Here is a 16,830-nt window from a genome sequence, read left to right on the forward strand (position 1 = left end):
GGGGGAGAGGGGAGAGAGAGAGGGAGAGGGAGGAAGAAAGGAAGGAAGGAAGGATTAGGAAGGAAGGGAGGGAGGGAGGGAAGGATGGAAGGAAGGACAGACGGATGGAAGGAAGGAAGGAAGGAAGACAGAAAAGAAAAGAAAAGAAAAGAAAAGGAAAGGAAAGAAAAATTCCTATGCTTCAATGTTTGTTGGTATAATTCAAACTATTTAATCTTAAAATGTTTATCCTATACTACCTCAGTTTTCCCAAGGAGTCTCTAATAAAGGCTGTGGCCTAAGAGTTCCCCTTGCTTTCTGATCCTTAGTAACTTTGATGCTTCATCTTGTGGCCCTGTGTGATATGTTATGTCTCTTGTTTCTAATGGAAATGTAACTTTAAAACTTTTCTTGTGGTGGCCCTGAACTCTCCACATAGCCAGTCACTTTTACAAATTAAGACCTGAACAAACACCCATATATTTGCTGCATACTATTCTAAACCATTAATTAACAGAAGTCAAATCAGGAGGGTATGCTTTTTATAGCTTAAAAGAGGCTTGGTTCCGCATCTTTTATACATTTAGATTTGCCAACTGGTTACATATAAAGAAATACATAATTATTCTACAATTTCAACTTGTAACTGCGATTAAGCACTTCTGACTTATCATTCAGGAGAGTTTAATAGAAGACACAGATTGAAAATGGGCTGTGAAAGATTCCACAACTTTGCAGGCATGGGCTCCTAGTTGCCACATACACTGTATTTACAATTTTACACTGTGTATTAGTCACGCTGCATACATCATACTTAACATTTTACTTTGGAATATAGATAGTTTCTAACAAAGCAAACACCTTCTAAAAGAGCTAATGCTTGCTTTTAAATATGAAATAAGACAGTATTATTCTTAACCTTTCAGACATCTCACTATTCATTCTTATGTTACAAACACCAATGTCCAAATTAGAAAAAAAATGACGTTAGTCCTAATTTCTCTGCCACTTCATTTACTTTTCTGCTTCATGTAGAACATGCAACTTTTTTCCTCCTAAGGTTCTGGAAACACAACATCTTTCTGGTTTGGGTAACCTCACAGTTTTCAAGACTCTTTAAAACCTTCCCAGGAAAGTGAAGAATCTCATTCTCAGGAATAAAGTATCTAAAGATTTCATTTTGAAAAACTGTTGTAACCTTAGCTGCTACTTACCAGTTTCAAACAAATTTTACTGATTTCCAAATCATTAGATGGCTCATTTTTCTTATTCAGAAAAATTCTTATTCGGATAATTCTCAGATACTACCTGAAGAACTAAATCATCAATGCAGAATCCATCTGAATTTCAATAATTTACACTAGGTCACCATTTCTCATTTCTTCCCTCTACATCCAAATACTAAAATAAAGTCTGTTAGGATTATTCACTATACATCTAAGGATATAGAATGTTTTCCTAGTTGAATGTATTTCAGAAACAGAAACATCCAAAATTCTATGAGAACATACATAGACACACAATACAGGTTTATTAGCAAGAAGAGAAGTTACAAGTCTGTATTGTTTATATTTTTAATTTTCAAACATTATATTGTTCGACATGTTGAAAATCCTACTGACTGGGGAGAGACTGCTCCTCTGAGGCTATCCAATTATCTGTGATAGCAAAGTACCCAGCAAAGAGCATGCCTTTGATATGCAAAACAAAAGGGCCATACCTCCCATTAGTCTTCTTCATTCCTTGCCTTAATCATCCCAGGGCCAGATGCCAGGCAAATGAGAAACACTCTTTGTTTTTTAGAGCCCATGAAAACTGTTCAGACTAGCCAATCCTAAACAATTACCCTACCTTGCCTTGCCCTTACTGGAAAACCCAAATAAGGCCATGACCTAGGATCTTCCCTGCTCCTGACACTTCTACAACCTCACCCATGCTTCTGTGTGACAAGCTGAGCTTTCTGAGTATAGCTCTATTTTCCTGAGCTTCTCTTGTGGCTGACTCTCCATGTGATAAAAGAACACAGAACAAAAACTCATAATTAAAAAACAAAACAACTGAAAGCTTTCTAAAAACTATCCCAAGATTTAAAAAACTCACCCCTATATTTTATATTCTTAAATATTAAAGATAGATGTTTGCTTTCAAAATATGTAAAAGCAAAAGTAGGTAAACACAAACACTGCAAATGATACCTATAAAACAAAATAGGGGCGCCTGGGTGGCGCAGTCGGTTAGGCGTCCGACTTCAACCAGGTCACGATCTCGCGGTCCGTGAGTTCGAGCCCCGCGTCGGGCTCTGGGCTGATGGCTCAGAGCCTGGAGCCTGTTTCCGATTCTGTGTCTCCCTCTCTCTCTGCCCCTCCCCCGTTCATGCTCTGTCTCTCTCTGTCCCAAAAATAAATAAACGTTGAAAAAAAAAAAAAATTAAAAAAAAAAACAAAATAACTCATTCATTTTCAATTAATTCAATTTGAACCAGCTATAGTGTCCTATAGAAACGGACTGAACAAGTCCTAGACAAATTCTGGAAGTTTACAGGAAAAAAAAAAAAAAGAGGCACTCACATCAGGCTGTAGTCTTTTTGCCCGCCGACTACAGCTACTGAACTTGGAAGGCTGCACAGACGGTCTTAGGGGAATGCCATGAGGTTTGTATTCCTTGTCTTTTTCTTCATTGTCAAATGGGTGAGTGTTACACTGCTGGGAACATAAGAAAACAAATGAGAAACTGAGTCACATTTAAAATTAACAAATAATCAAGTGATTCCTTCATCTTTAATCTCTAACAATGAAAGCTGTATTTCTTTCCAAATGACACTTTTATTCTCTGCAATAATAGAACAATATGATGAGAATTCTTCTACAACTTTGCTTATATATAACCAGTAAAACATAGTGAGGAACAGTCTTTGGAACTAGACTGCCAGATGTGAACTTAGGATTTTATCCTTACTTTCTATGCCTGAGCTCTCTGTTCCAATTTCTTTGTCTGAAAAATGGGCAATATAAGTATCAAACCTAACAATTATAAAGTAAAATATCCATTTATGGCTATTCACATAATTTTATAAAATGCTCTGGAAATAATAAAACCTAAAAACATCATTTAAGATAAATGGTCAAATTAGTTCCCACTCCTTTTTGAATTAAGTCCAATTACCAAAAATTTATCCTGTAATTCTCTGTATCTAAACTATCCTCAGGAAATATAGTAATTTCTTAAGAAATTATATTGTTCAAGGAGGAAGGCCTAAAATAGGAACTGGTTTTCTCTAACTTATATTCTATGATCTTATCCATAAAAAGATCCTAGTAAACACCAACACTTCAGAGAGAAAGATAGAAAAAAAAGATATTCTAATTCTCATTTAGCTAGCCTACTAGGTACAACTGCTTAAAAATATACTGTATACTTTTTTATAGGCTGAGAATTATTTTCAGACCCAATTGCTAGAATTTCTAATGCTAGAAATGTACTTAGGATACTAAGAAAGCTCAACCCAGAAAAAGAAAGACCACAAAGAACAAAATCAAATCAGGCCCCAAACCAGTTAAGACACCTCACCACAAGGTTGGCCCCAGACTGAAACATTTCATAGGGGTAAATGATGCGCTCATAGTGAGATCGTAGCAGCGAACCAATGTTTTTGCCTGGTGGGTAGTTGAGGCGCTGGGCAATTCGGACCCAACGACGGTCCTTGCAGATGGCTTCATAGCCACCTTCCTCCATCACAATCTGCAAGGATAATGAAAGTTATATAGATTAACTGTGAGCAGACTAAGAGACCTGAAAAACAGCAGTTAGGGTTAAATATGAGGACAGTGCACTCCCGCCAATGCCAACTGTTCCAGGACTCAAAGATGGTGTCAAAAAATCTTGGCAGGATCTCTGTTCTCTCCTTTCTTGCCTAGAAACACAAAGTTCAACCACAGAGGGTTTCCTAAAAGGCCAAGGCTTTTTATTTATTTTTCCTTTTTAAAGCAGAAGTACTCTTACCTTACTAAGGCTGTAGAGATCCAAAATCCTCCGTTCTACATTGGGAATTTTTAATGAAGAACCTTGGATTTCCCAGAATTTTGCAATCTGGTCCAAATAGTTTAATTTTACTCTGGTCTGAGCCTGGGGAAGAGACAGTCCCATGAAATTGGCTTACTCTTTCAACTTTAGTCCATTAATTATGGTGCTCTCCTAGGCTACAGTCTAGATTTCATTGTCTATCTCACCACCAGTGTCTATCAAAAGCTCAAATAAGCAGATTCCTCAGTCTTAAAAGGGAGCTTTAAGAGCAATGACTCAAAGTCAGAATCTTTCATCTCTAAATCTAAAGCGCTATTCTTGCACTTAACAAATGATAAGCAAGGCTTGATCTAATATCTTCCTTTAAGACAGCACTTGTACTCTATACACAACTAAAAGAAATATTTTTCTCTTCTACATAGAGAAGCTGACAATGTATGACCATGCTCTGAACTTTGCTTCTATGAAAGAAATCAGCAAAAATAAAAAATGATAAATTATGTAGGTATGGAGAGGGAAAAAAAATCCATAAATAAATAAATAAATCAAGCAAGCAAGCAAGCAAGCAAGCCTTCATGTCCTCTCCTTTTGCAGAGGACTTTCTCCAAAATCATTATTCTGGGAAAAAAATGGAACTGGTATTAGGATCAAAATATATCTGCTTTAAAACTTATATGCTTAACTACATCGTTATAAAACTACCAGTGAAATAAGATCAGAGCTCAAATTCCAGCATAAAAGGGTGGCTTCCGATTTTACCTCTAGTTCATTTAGCCTCTGAATTCGGGGCGTGAATCTGAAGTTTTCAACTTCTACTGCAAAGGGAGGCTGCCAGTCCTAGAAGAAAGTAAATGAATTTATTATGGTATAGCAAAGGATGAAGATGTTGAGAAGTAGAATGATTTGTCTCCAGTTTAATAGTCCTTCCTTTTAAGACTTTTTGTTGCTATATTTTGCTCTTGAAGGTTCAAATGGTTGTCTTTTAAAAATCATACAACTGAAAACCAAGGGCAACCCCCCAAAAAACAAACAAAACACAAAGAATTATCCTTGGTGTGTCTCCTCCAAAAAAGAGGAAGATTCTTAATGAAGTGAAGAAAAATCTAATACGGATGAGAAACTGATTTTGAAAACTAGAGTATTATTTATTCCCACCCACAGCCTGTTAAGAATAGTAGTATGTAACTAGTAATACTTTTTTAAAAAGTATACCCACCCAAATAGAAGATATGTAGTCAGATTGAGTATCGCATAAATGAGCAATACACTGCAGTTAGAGGACACCCCTTTGATACGCATATAAATTAAACCCATACCCGACAAGCAATTTAGTTTGCATTCTTAATTCAAACATAAGAACTGAGTTAGCAGTTTTGAGTAAAGCAAACCCAGAGAAGAGACCTGTACACGAAGTAATTCCAATTTAATTGGTGGTAAGGATTCTATTCTCTGTATTTCTTATACCACGGGTCATGTAACAAATTTAAGCCATTCCAAGCCCAGCGCCTAATAAGACAATTTATACGTTCCTTTGTTTCGCTATCAAGTATGATACATTAAAACTTCCTTCAACGTAAGTTTAAGAGATAAATATTCCTCTACTACACACGCCTAAGTAGTCGTACAGGGTAGAACCAATTTCGAATCAAAGCTTTTCATTCCTAAAACAGATTTTTAGAACTGCACTGCGTGTGGCGATTAGATACGAACTTTTTGATGCCAACCCATTATAGTCAGTTACAAAATGATCAATTACACTTAGTTACAGAATTTAATTAACAGCAGTTAACAAAAGGGTTAAGGCCTTGTTTACCAGCACAGCACCCTAACGCTCAGTCTTAACGCAAATCCATCCCCAAATTAGGCTTCAGAGGCTTACCGCGGGTGGGCGGATCTTGCAAATACCCGACTTTTCTGCAATGGGCCTGATTTTTGCGATGTAGCCTAGCGGGTCTCGGAATTCCGCCCAGGTAGGCTCGAACACCGGGCACTCTGGCGGCGGTAGGAAGTCGTCTGGTCCCGTCTCCATGTCGCGCTCCGATGCTATTCTGTAAAAGGATTTCCTCCTTCTTCAGTGGCGTATAGTTTGTTGATAGCTAAAACCTAAGTCCCAGCAGGCCTTTATTTTCCTTCAAATTCAACAGTTTAATTCATGCAGTTGCTCACACCACTCAGTTTTCAACCACCATCTTGACCAGCAAGCTTCCCGGCGGCTTCACACTCCGTCTCACTCCGCGGATCAATTCTTCAGGTGCTGAGCTATCTCAAAAACTGAAAGATGTGCTATATGGGCAGGTAAGATCTGAAGGCACAGAAGGGAGTTCACCACAAGAAAACAAGCACCACAAACCAGGCACTCGACTAATCCTAAATAGTTCTTCAACGGAACGGAAGAGCACAATTACAAATAGAGGTGCCGGATCTTTTTATTTAAGGGACCGCTGCGCGTGTCAAGCCTGCGCAGTAGACCGGAATGGCTTAAAGATCAGTGTATCTGAAGTGGGCGTTGTCATGTTGTGTGGTGATGTGTTCTGTTGTATTCTGTTGTGCTGTTTTATCAGGTCACACGTTTACAGAACCCGCAAGCCCAACTGCCCTCCTTTCGTTTACCATTTTAAGTCGCGTCTAAATGAGCAAAGTCTAAGAACTTACTGGCTGTTCCTTTACCCACCTGGCTTTATAATAAAGGTACTTAGCATAGCAATTTTGGAATACTAGAACCATTAGTAGAATACAAATTGTTTGTATTTATGTACTCTGTTTCACTTAACAATGGACTTGCCATGCACACATTTCCCTCTTACTGCATTTGTACAAACTTGATATTGCATTTCTTCATACCTATATAAAGGGGGGGGGAGCTAAAATCTTTCATAAAAATTATTGCCAAATAGAGGGTGCGTGGTGGCTCAGTGGGTTAAACACCTCTTTATTTCACCTCAGATCATGATGTCACGGTTCGTGAGTTTGATTTTATGTTAATAAAATTCACATTTCGGAATGTGTTTGAGGAATTGCAAAATAAAGAAGTACCCATTTGTTCCTTTAAAAATTCCACTCAAGGGTTAATTGTTATTTTGACGGTGTAAGAGAATTCTTTGCTTTTAGGTTTGTTGATCTGATTTGTATACTGTTTCATTTAACAATATTCTTGACATTTTTTCCCCCAGAAGTTTATCTACTTGGTCTGGGTTATCAGCATCATTAATTTATTATGCTACATTAAGTATATCATTTCTGCTCAAATGTTTATGTTTGGATTAAAAAAAAATTTTTTTTTAATGTTTATTTATTTTTGGGAGACAGAGAGACAGAGTGAGGGAGGGGCAGAGAGAGAGGGAGACACAGAATCTGAAGCAGGCTCCAGGCTCTGATCCATCAGCACAGAGCTGGACATTGGGCTCAAACCCATGATGTGCAAGATCATGTCCTGGTCTGACATCAGACACTCAACCCACTGAGCCACCCAGGTGCCCCTATCTTTAGATTTTTTGTTTTCATTGTGTAGCAGTTTTATCTGCATGTTTCTTTATATTTCATAAAACCAGATTTACTGTAGGTTGACGTTTTGATATTAATCTTTCAGATAATTACATCTACTTCTCCCGATGATTCTAGAATTGCTTTTTCTAAAACAGCTTTATTGAAATATAATTCACACAGCATAATATTCTTCATTTTAAAGTATACAAATTCAATGGTTTTTAGTGTATTTACAGAGCTGTGCAATTCAGGCTTCTGCCAAATTTCACATTTCATCACCTCAGCAAGAAGCCCCATACTCATTAATAGTCACTTCCCAAGTCTCCACAACCACTAATCAACTTTCTGTTTTCATAGATATGAATAAGTCCTAAAAATGGAATCATGCAGTATATGTCTGTCATCTTTTTTTGTGTCTGGTTTCTTTCCTTTACCAAAATGCTTTAAGGTTTACCCATGTTGTAAACAGTTATCAGAATACCACAAGCTTACCATTTTAACTAGTTGTAAGTGTACATTTCATAACTAATGGCAGAATACTATTCCATATCAATATGACACATTTTGTTTATTCTTCAATTGAGTTGTTTCTACTTTTCAATTAGTATCGGTAATGTTACTGTGAACATTTGTGTGTAGGGTTTTGGTATGTGTATGTTTTATTTCTCTTGAATATACACAAGCAAACAGAATCCTGGACTGTTTGATAACTCTATGTTTAAACTCTTTAGGAACTGCCAGACTAGTCTTCAAATTACCTCTATCATCTTGTTTCCCACTAAGTGTGTAAGGCTTTCTGATTTCCACCTCCTTACAACACTATTGTTGTCTTATTGATATGGCCATCCTACTGTATATGAAGTAGTATCTCACTTTGCTTTGGTTGGCATTTTTTGAATTGCTGAAGACTATGATCTTTTCATGTGTTTGTTGACCATAAAATTTGAATTGTATACTTTTTCTACTATTTCCTATTCCTTTTTTAAAAACTCTTTAATTCCAGTGTAGTTTACATACAGTGTTACATTAGTTTCACTTGTACAATATAATGATTAAACAATTCCATACATCCATCACCTGGTGTTCATCACATGTGCACTCTTTTAAAAAATTTTTTTATCGTTTATTTATTTCTGAGAGACAGAGAGAGACAAAGTGTGAGCAAGGGAGGGGCAGAGAGAGGGGGAGACACAGAATCTGAAGCAGGCTCCAGGCTCTGAGCTATCAGCACAGAGCCTGATGCAGGGCTCGAACTCACAAGCCATGAGATCATGACCTGAGCCTAAGTTTCAACTGACTGAGCCATCCAGGTGCCCGCAGCAAGTGCACTTTTAATACCTACCATCCAGTTCACCCACCTTCCCTCCCACCTCCTTCTGGTTCACTATAATTAAGACTCTTTTTCTGAATTTGTCTCTCTTTTTTTCCCTTTTCTCTTTTGTTTTGTTTCTATGAATGCAGTCACATAGTATGTGTCTTTCCCTGACTATTTTACTTAGCATTATACACTCTAGCTCCATCCACATCACTGCAAATGACAAGCTTTTATTTTTTTTTATGGATGAATAATATTTCATTGTGTATATATGGCGCATCTTTGGGCTCTCTCCATAGTTTGGCTATTTTTGATAGTGCTGGTATAAACTTTGGGGTGCATGTATTCCTTCACATTTGTAGTTTTGTATTCTTTGGGTAAATACCCAGTAGTGTGATTGCTGAATCATAGGATAGTTCTATCTTTAAATTTTTGAGGAAACTCCATTCTGTTTTTCAGAGTAGCTGCACCAGTTTGCATTCCCACCAGCAGTGCAAAAGTGTTCTCTCCACTCTTTCTCTGCATCCTCATTAACTCCCTGTTGTTTCCCGAGTTGTTAATTTTAGTCATTCTGATAGGTGTGAGGTGATATCTCATTGTAATTTTGATTTGCATTTTCCTGGTGATGAGTGATGTTGAGCATCTTTTGATGTGTCTACTAGCCATCTGGATGTCTTTTTTGGAAAAATGTCTGCTCATGTCTTCCAATCATTTTAAATTAGATTATTGGTTATTGGCTCTTGAGTTTGATGAGTTCTTTATATATTTTGGGTACTAAATCTTTATGAGATATGTCATTTGCAAATATCTTCTATTCTGTAGGTTGCTGTTTAGTTTTGTTGATTGTTTCCTTCACTGTGCCAAAGCCTTTTATCTTGATAAGGTCCCAATAGTTCATTTTTGCTTTTGTTTCCCATGTGTCAGGAGTTGCTGGCTGCAACAGTTGATGTCAGAGAACTTAATGCCTGTGATCTCTTCCAAGATTGTGTGTGTGTCTGTTTGTCTCACTTTTAGGTCTTTAATCCATGTTGAATTTCATTTTGTATATGGTGTAAGACTGTGGGCCAGTTATTGTTTCCTATTTCTTAAAGTCTACTATTTTTTTGTGTGTAATATACCTCTCCTATGATCAACCTACAAACACAAGTAAGTTATTTTTAGGCAGTGATTTTTGTTAAAATCAAAATTAAGATAGTATTTAAAAATATTATAGGACTTACAATCTTCTAAGCAAAAACACAAAAAAGTAATGCTGCTACTGTAGCTATACATGACAAATTTCTATTTTTCCCACTTCCATCTGGAGCTGTAAACAAATTCAGCAAAGTTGCAGGATATAAAATCAATGCACCAATGCTAGTTGTGCTTTTGTAAAATTGGAATAGACAATGAAAATATAAATTTAAGAAAGTAATTTTATTATACACTAATAATGATGTAGCAGATAGAGAAATTAAGAAAACAATCCTATTTTCAATTTCATCAAAAAGAATAAAATACCTTGGAATAAAGTTAACCAAAGAGGTGAAAGACCTATACTTTGAAAACTGTAAAACATTGATGAAAGAAATTGAAGATGACACAAGGAAATGGAAAGATGTCCCATGTTCATGGATTGGGAGAATAAATGTTGTTAAAATGTTGACACTATCCAAAGCAATCTATAGATTTAATGCAATGCATATCAAAATACCACGTACCTACAAACTTGCATGGAACCAAAAATGATCCTGAATTGTCAGAGTAATCTTGAGGAAGATAAACAAAGCTGTAGCATCACTCTCACAGATATCATGACATATTGCAAGGTAGTAATCAAAACAGTATGATAATGGCACAAAAATAGACAAATATCAATGGAAAAGAATACAGATCCTAGAAATAAACCCACAATTATATGGCCAATTAGTCCATAACAAAAGAGGCAAGAATGGGAAAAAAGTCTCTTCAAGAAAAAGATTTTTTGGGAAAACTAGACTACTACATGCAAAAGAATGAAATAGGACCATATTTTTGTAGTATATACAAAAATTAACTCATAATGGGTTAGAGAGCTAAATGCAAGACTTGTAACCATAAAACCCTTAGAAGAAACCATATAGTAGCACTATATGACCCAACAATTCTAGTTATCAGTAACTATATAAAAAAATTGAAAATATTCAAAAAAAGTTCCATATGAATTCATAATAGCTAAAAGATAGAAACAGGACAGTTTTCCTTGAACATTTAATGGAATGTTCAGCTATAAAAGAAATGAAGTACTGAACCATGATACAACTCTAATAACCCTTAAAAACATTAAATGAAAGAAGTCAGATATAAAATGTCACATATTCCTTATATGTGAAGCTTCCAGTATATGTAAATTTACTGAAAAGGAAAGCAGATAAATGTTTGCACAGAGTGAGAAGTAGGAAATAGGAACATTGCTTAATGGATTCTGGGTCTGTTTTGAGAGTATTAAAGTGTTTTGGAAATAAATGTATACAACATTGTGAATGTACAAAATGCCACTGGTTTGTACACTTTAAAATAGTTGGTTTCAGTGTATAATTTAAGAAAAAAAATGAAGAGGGGAGAAAAAAGAATAAAAAGAAATTGAGAGACAGAGAGAGAGAGAGAGGCAAGCCAAGAAACAGAATCCTACCTCTAGAAAACAAACTGATGGTTATGAGAGGGGAGGTGGGTGGGTGATGGGTTAAATAGGGGATAGAGATTAAGGAGTGCACTTGTTTTATGAGCGCCAGGTGATGTATGGAAGTGAATCACTATATTGTACATCTGAATGAAACTAATATTATAGTGTAGTTTAATGAAGGGAATTCAAATAAAAACTTAAAAAATAAAATGGTTGCTTTTAAATAAAATTTCATTTAAATAAAAATTTCATTTAGATAGAAAAAGTAATACTTCCATGTTCTGTACCAAAAATAGTTTAGCCTTATAAGTATTACAATCTAAAATTACATTGTTTTAAATTCATTTTTACGTAACTTGGGTTTGCTCTTCATTTTCCAAAGAAATTAAATTTTAATCTCAAAATATATAGTACTGTTTTATGTTATGACTTAATTAATGGCTATAGAAACCTATTTCATCTTACATGGAAAGAAGCTTCAGAGCTAATTTGTAAATGGTCTAGACAATGGCAACTTTTCCCTTCCTTTGTATTCTACAGGAACAAGAAGAGGGCTTGAATGTATCAGTGTCTGTCAGGATAGGCAATATCATATTAACTCTGTCTTATACTTACGACAAATTCATAAAGCATTTGAAATATTTGTTATATTAATAGCAAATTACATGTTTTTCTTTTTTAAAAAAAACACATAGGTAGTTTTTATTTTTAAATGTGTTTGAAAATATGCACAATGTTATTAAAAGCTATAACTAACTTGTAAAACTTGGAATTACGTCAGAATAATAATAATTCAGTTTAAGTGTGTAAATTCAAAAGAATAATATCTCAGAATCAGACAGGGCTAGTTAGCATTTTCTCTATGAGAGTCATGTAATAACCTAGACATGTCATTTTATTCTTTTTCTTCCTCATCTTTTTTCATCTTCTTCCTCTACATTTTTATAGACAATAGAACAACCCCCATTTGTATTATGGATTTTCCTTTAGATTTATAATCTGCAACTGTAATGCCCGAAGTTCCGAAACCTCCCACAAAAGTCCACCAGAGTCGTAAGTCAAAGCCAAGCGTCAAGGGTTGTTTATTGCAGGTTTGAACCTGGTCCCCTGCTCACTCGTCGCCGGTGACGCAAGAGGCCTCGATCAGGGTTGGTACAGCGTTTTTATAGACAGAGACAAATAGCACAGGGGAGGTTTCAAATTATGAGGGGCCTGATTGGTTGATTTTAAAGTAAGGACATTTGTTGTTCTCTGATTGGGCGTCCTTTGTCTGTCCTTTGGCGGGAAGGCTTTGTCCGTTACTTGTGGCGGGAGGAAAAAGGGGGAAGGGGGAAGAGGGTAGGGTAGGTGGGGAATGTGCTTAAGCAAGCAGGTTTACAGAAGCGAGAAATGCCGGTTAGTTTATGTACAATCACTCATTCCATTACATATCAGACTACATTTAGGAAGGTTTACAACCCATTCTACTACACAGCGGGTTACATTCAGGAAAGGCTTCACAATGCTCGTAGCAAACAGCAAGCAAAACAGACTTCTCAGCAATTGTATTTCTTATCAAAGATCCATAATAAGCAGAAAAGAGAACCTAGCTTTAAACTAAGGCAGGGCTGTCATTTGGATTGTTCCTTTCACAACATCTTTTAGTATGAAAGACATCCTGATAAAGTAGATGGCAATTATTAATTATTTATGTGTAATTCTTTGGGCAGTAATTAAAAAATATTTTGAATCTAAGACTATTTAATTTATAAGTACTTAAAGGATTCTTTCTTGGGTAATTAATTTGAAATCCACATTTCAGTAGTTAAGTGAAAAAAATTACTTTTTCAAGATAAAGAGACTTCTTGAATATTACAAAATATATTTATAGAATAGTGATATAAAAAATTCTATGATAAAAGCTCAGTGAAGTTTTAAGATGCAAAAGAAATGAGAAATACCAAATATTTAAGCAACTATAATAGTAGAAAGAAAAGGAGGACAATGAAAGGAAACTTGCTATAGGGAACAGTAAAGGAAAATATTATTTTTATATAGTTCATGCTTGAGGTGTAGAACTACAGTAGACTTTGGAAACAATAAATATTTGCATATTAATCACCTCTGAAATCAGGACATGTGAATTTATTCATGTTTATAATTACACTTTTTATTATAATGCTAACTTCATGATTTCAGTTTTTAAGAAACAGATAACAAAACCCTTATTGTCTAATGATCTTTAAAAATGTAAAAAATTTCATCATGGTAAAATGTGGCAATCATTTCTTGTTGTAAACTCACTAAGTTTAAACTGAAGAGGCTTTTTTGAAACTAAAATTGTAGTGATAGTTACCTATCATTTTCTGTAGTTTTTTATTTTGTTTTTATACATAATAAATTTTATAGTTTTATAAAAAATACATAGAGGCAAGAAAATATTAAGGTTTCACGAATAAAATTGTGTTTAGCAGCCTTAAGTCCACTAAAGTGAGTCCTAATTAGAAAAATAAACTGGACTGAGAGGAGTCAACAATGCAGAGAAGTAGCAGGACCTGAAGTTCCCTCATCCCTCAAACACAGCAGTGTGGAGGCCAGAAGACTTGGAATTCCAGGAATCTGAGTACAAAGTGACAAGAACATCTCCAGGGAAGGGCCAGGGAAACAACTTAGCGGGCAACAGGTACGTGATTGCGAATTGGGAGAGATAAAATGGGTGACATGGGGTGGAGGGGAGCGATCCCCTTCCGTGTAGACAAAAGGAGGAGAAAGAAAGGCTGTGGGAAGTTTAGGATTGTATTTGGACAAGAGAAAAACCACAGACCAGGGAACAGAAAAAAACAGAGAAAGAACCAATTTCTAACACTATCCAGGGTTGTGGGACTTTCTTTGCAAATGGGGCCTGCTGCTCTGTACACACTCCTGGTGGGGCAGAGGGAAGCCAGCCCCAAAGTGGTAGCCAGCTCAGAGGATCAGTCAGAGAGAGCAGTCCCCTCCCTTGAGTGCTGTGGGAAGAAGGTATATAGCCTCCAAGTACAAAAGACCCTGCAGATGGCTGCCAAACAGAAACCCTTTGTTGGCAGACCGGGTTGAGTGGCAATACCCTGGAACCAGGACATGCAGAGCAGGATCTTTAAATACAGGGCTAGTTTTAATACTGGAGGCACAGGAGACTGTGGAGTGGCCCACTCATGCCTAGAGTGCACTGTAAGGATGGCTTTAACAGACTGGTTTGGAACACTCAGTCCAGGGAGGAGAGACTGGCATATCTCCATTTTTCTCCCCATCACCAACAAGGTGGGACTTCAGGGAAAAAATAGCAGACCCACAATGGAGGCGGAACCTGCTTACACCAAACCACACCCATCAGTGCCTGGTAAGTGCATATCTATGGGAGCAAGATTGACAGTGATGAACCAGAGGGCCCCTCCTCCACACCAGCACAGCCACCACTCCAAAGCACCATCAGATATCAGTCTAGCGATTTTGCATTTTCTGATTTGATTTTGGTTAGTTCTTTATAATATGATATGATATATTTATCATATTTATTATATTATGTTTAATATATATGTTATTGTTAGTTATATATTATTATTAATTTTATTAAATTTAATTAATATTAATATTACATATAATATATAATATTGTATATTATATATACATTTATATATACATATATATGTATATATGTTTCTTCCCTTCTCTATTCTGGTTGTTGGTTTGTTTAGGCAGACATTTGTAATTTATTCTTTTTAGACCTCTTCTGTATCTCATTCTTTATTTTCCTCTTTCTCTGGATTAAGCCATATGGTTGCTCTAATTCTCTGCCTAGTCAAATTTTCTTCTTTTCTTTTTCCCTGCCCCGGTCACTTCTCTCTCTTTGTATGGGATAATGCTTCTTCCACCACCAGCCCCTTTTAAAATTTTCTCCAGGGTTACTTCAATGAACCAATCAAAGCACACCTGCTGGAAGCTCCAAACCACCACTACAAGTAGGGAGATAAAGCAACCAGATTCACAATAACAATGCAACACACTCCAAAAACACCTCCTGATAGGCCAGGCCCTGGAGAATGCAAGACCCTTTTTTAACATAATAATGCTCACAAGTTCAGGACACATGACAAGCTATTAAAACAGATAAAGGACAGAAAACTAGCCAAAATGATGAAACAGAGGAATTGTCCATAAAATAAATTTCAGGAAGAAATGACAGCTAGAGAATTGCTCAAAACAGATATAAACAATATATCTGACTAGTGTAATAGTCATAAGATTAATAGCTGGACTTGAAAACAGCATAGAAGACAACAGAGAATCTATTCCTGCAGAGATCAACTAAGATAAAATTACAACAAATTAAGAAATGCTATAAATGGAGTGCAAAATAAACTAGATGTAGTGACAGCAAAGATGGAGGAAGCAGAGGGAATATTAAGTAAAATAGAATATAAAATTATGGGAAATGATGGAACTGAGAAAAAGAAAGATACGATAATACTAGACCATGAGGATAGAATTGGTGAACTAAGTGATTCAATGAAACATAATAATATCTGTATCATAGGAGTTCCAGAGGAGGAGGATAAAGAGAAAGGGGCAGTACGTTTACTTGAACAAATTATAACTGAGAACTTCCCCAGTTTGGAGAAAGGAGCAGACATTCAAATCCAGGAGGCACAGAGAATTCCCTTCATAGCTAACAAGATATGCCATGGAATATCATAGTGAAACTGGCAAAATACAAAGATAAAGAGATAATTCTGAAAGCAGTTAGGGATAAACAGACCTTAACCTACAAGGTTAGACACATAAGGGTAGTAGAAGACCTGGAACCTGAAACGCTCCAGAAGGGAGACCAGAAGGGAACAAGAGGAAATATTCAATTGTGATGAAAGGGCAAAATTTGCAGCCAAGCATCCTTTATCCAGCAAGCCTGTTATTCAGAATATAAGGAGAGATAAAGACTTTCCCAGAAAAACAAAAACTAAAGGAGTTTATGACCATTAAACCAGCCCTACAAGAGATCCTAAGGGAGACTCTGTAAGTGGAACGCTGCAAAGACTACAAAGGACCAGAGACATCACCACAAGCATGAAACCTACAGATAACACAATGACACTAACTAAATATCTTTCAATAATACCCGGAATGTAAATGGACTAAATTCCCCAATCAAAAGACATAGGGTATCAGAACAGATTTAAAAAAAAAAAAAAAAAGATCCATCTATATGCTGCCTACAAGATACTCATTTAGACCTGAAGACACCTTCAGATTGAAAGTAAGGGGATGGAGAACCATCTATCATGCTACTAGAAGTCAAAAGAAAGCTGGAGTAGCCATACTTCTGTCAGACTAACTAGACTTTATTTATTTTTTTTTTTATTTTTTTTATTTTTTTATTTAT

General features: G+C 36.0%; 1 protein-coding gene across 9 annotated transcripts in view; it reads right to left on the reverse strand.

Annotated features, from left to right (window-relative positions):
• The window catches only part of LOC121024589 (lysine-specific demethylase 5D), a 46,194-nt gene extending 39,792 nt beyond the window's left edge, over nt 1-6,402 (reverse strand). For 4 of the 9 annotated variants that reach the window (XM_040466793.1, XM_040466792.1, XM_040466790.1 and 1 more), the window contains exons 1-5: nt 5,879-6,401; nt 4,759-4,836; nt 3,979-4,101; nt 3,547-3,717; nt 2,547-2,681 (exon numbers count right to left, since the gene is read on the reverse strand). In XM_040466793.1, the coding sequence (XP_040322727.1) occupies nt 2,547-2,681; nt 3,547-3,717; nt 3,979-4,101; nt 4,759-4,836; nt 5,879-6,028 (657 nt within the window). In that variant the 5' untranslated portion in view covers nt 6,029-6,401. Of the gene's footprint in view, nt 1-2,546; nt 2,682-3,546; nt 3,718-3,978; nt 4,102-4,758; nt 4,837-5,878 lie in introns of those variants that run through there. The other 5 variants (XM_040466794.1, XM_040466791.1, XM_040466795.1 and 2 more) reach the window with 4 other exon arrangements.
• Between the last annotated feature and the right edge of the window lie 10,428 nt (nt 6,403-16,830).

Source organism: Herpailurus yagouaroundi, unplaced genomic scaffold (assembly GCF_014898765.1).
Source record: "Herpailurus yagouaroundi ecotype Mexico unplaced genomic scaffold, PumYag 66177, whole genome shotgun sequence".
Taxonomy (NCBI): domain Eukaryota; kingdom Metazoa; phylum Chordata; class Mammalia; order Carnivora; family Felidae; genus Herpailurus; species Herpailurus yagouaroundi.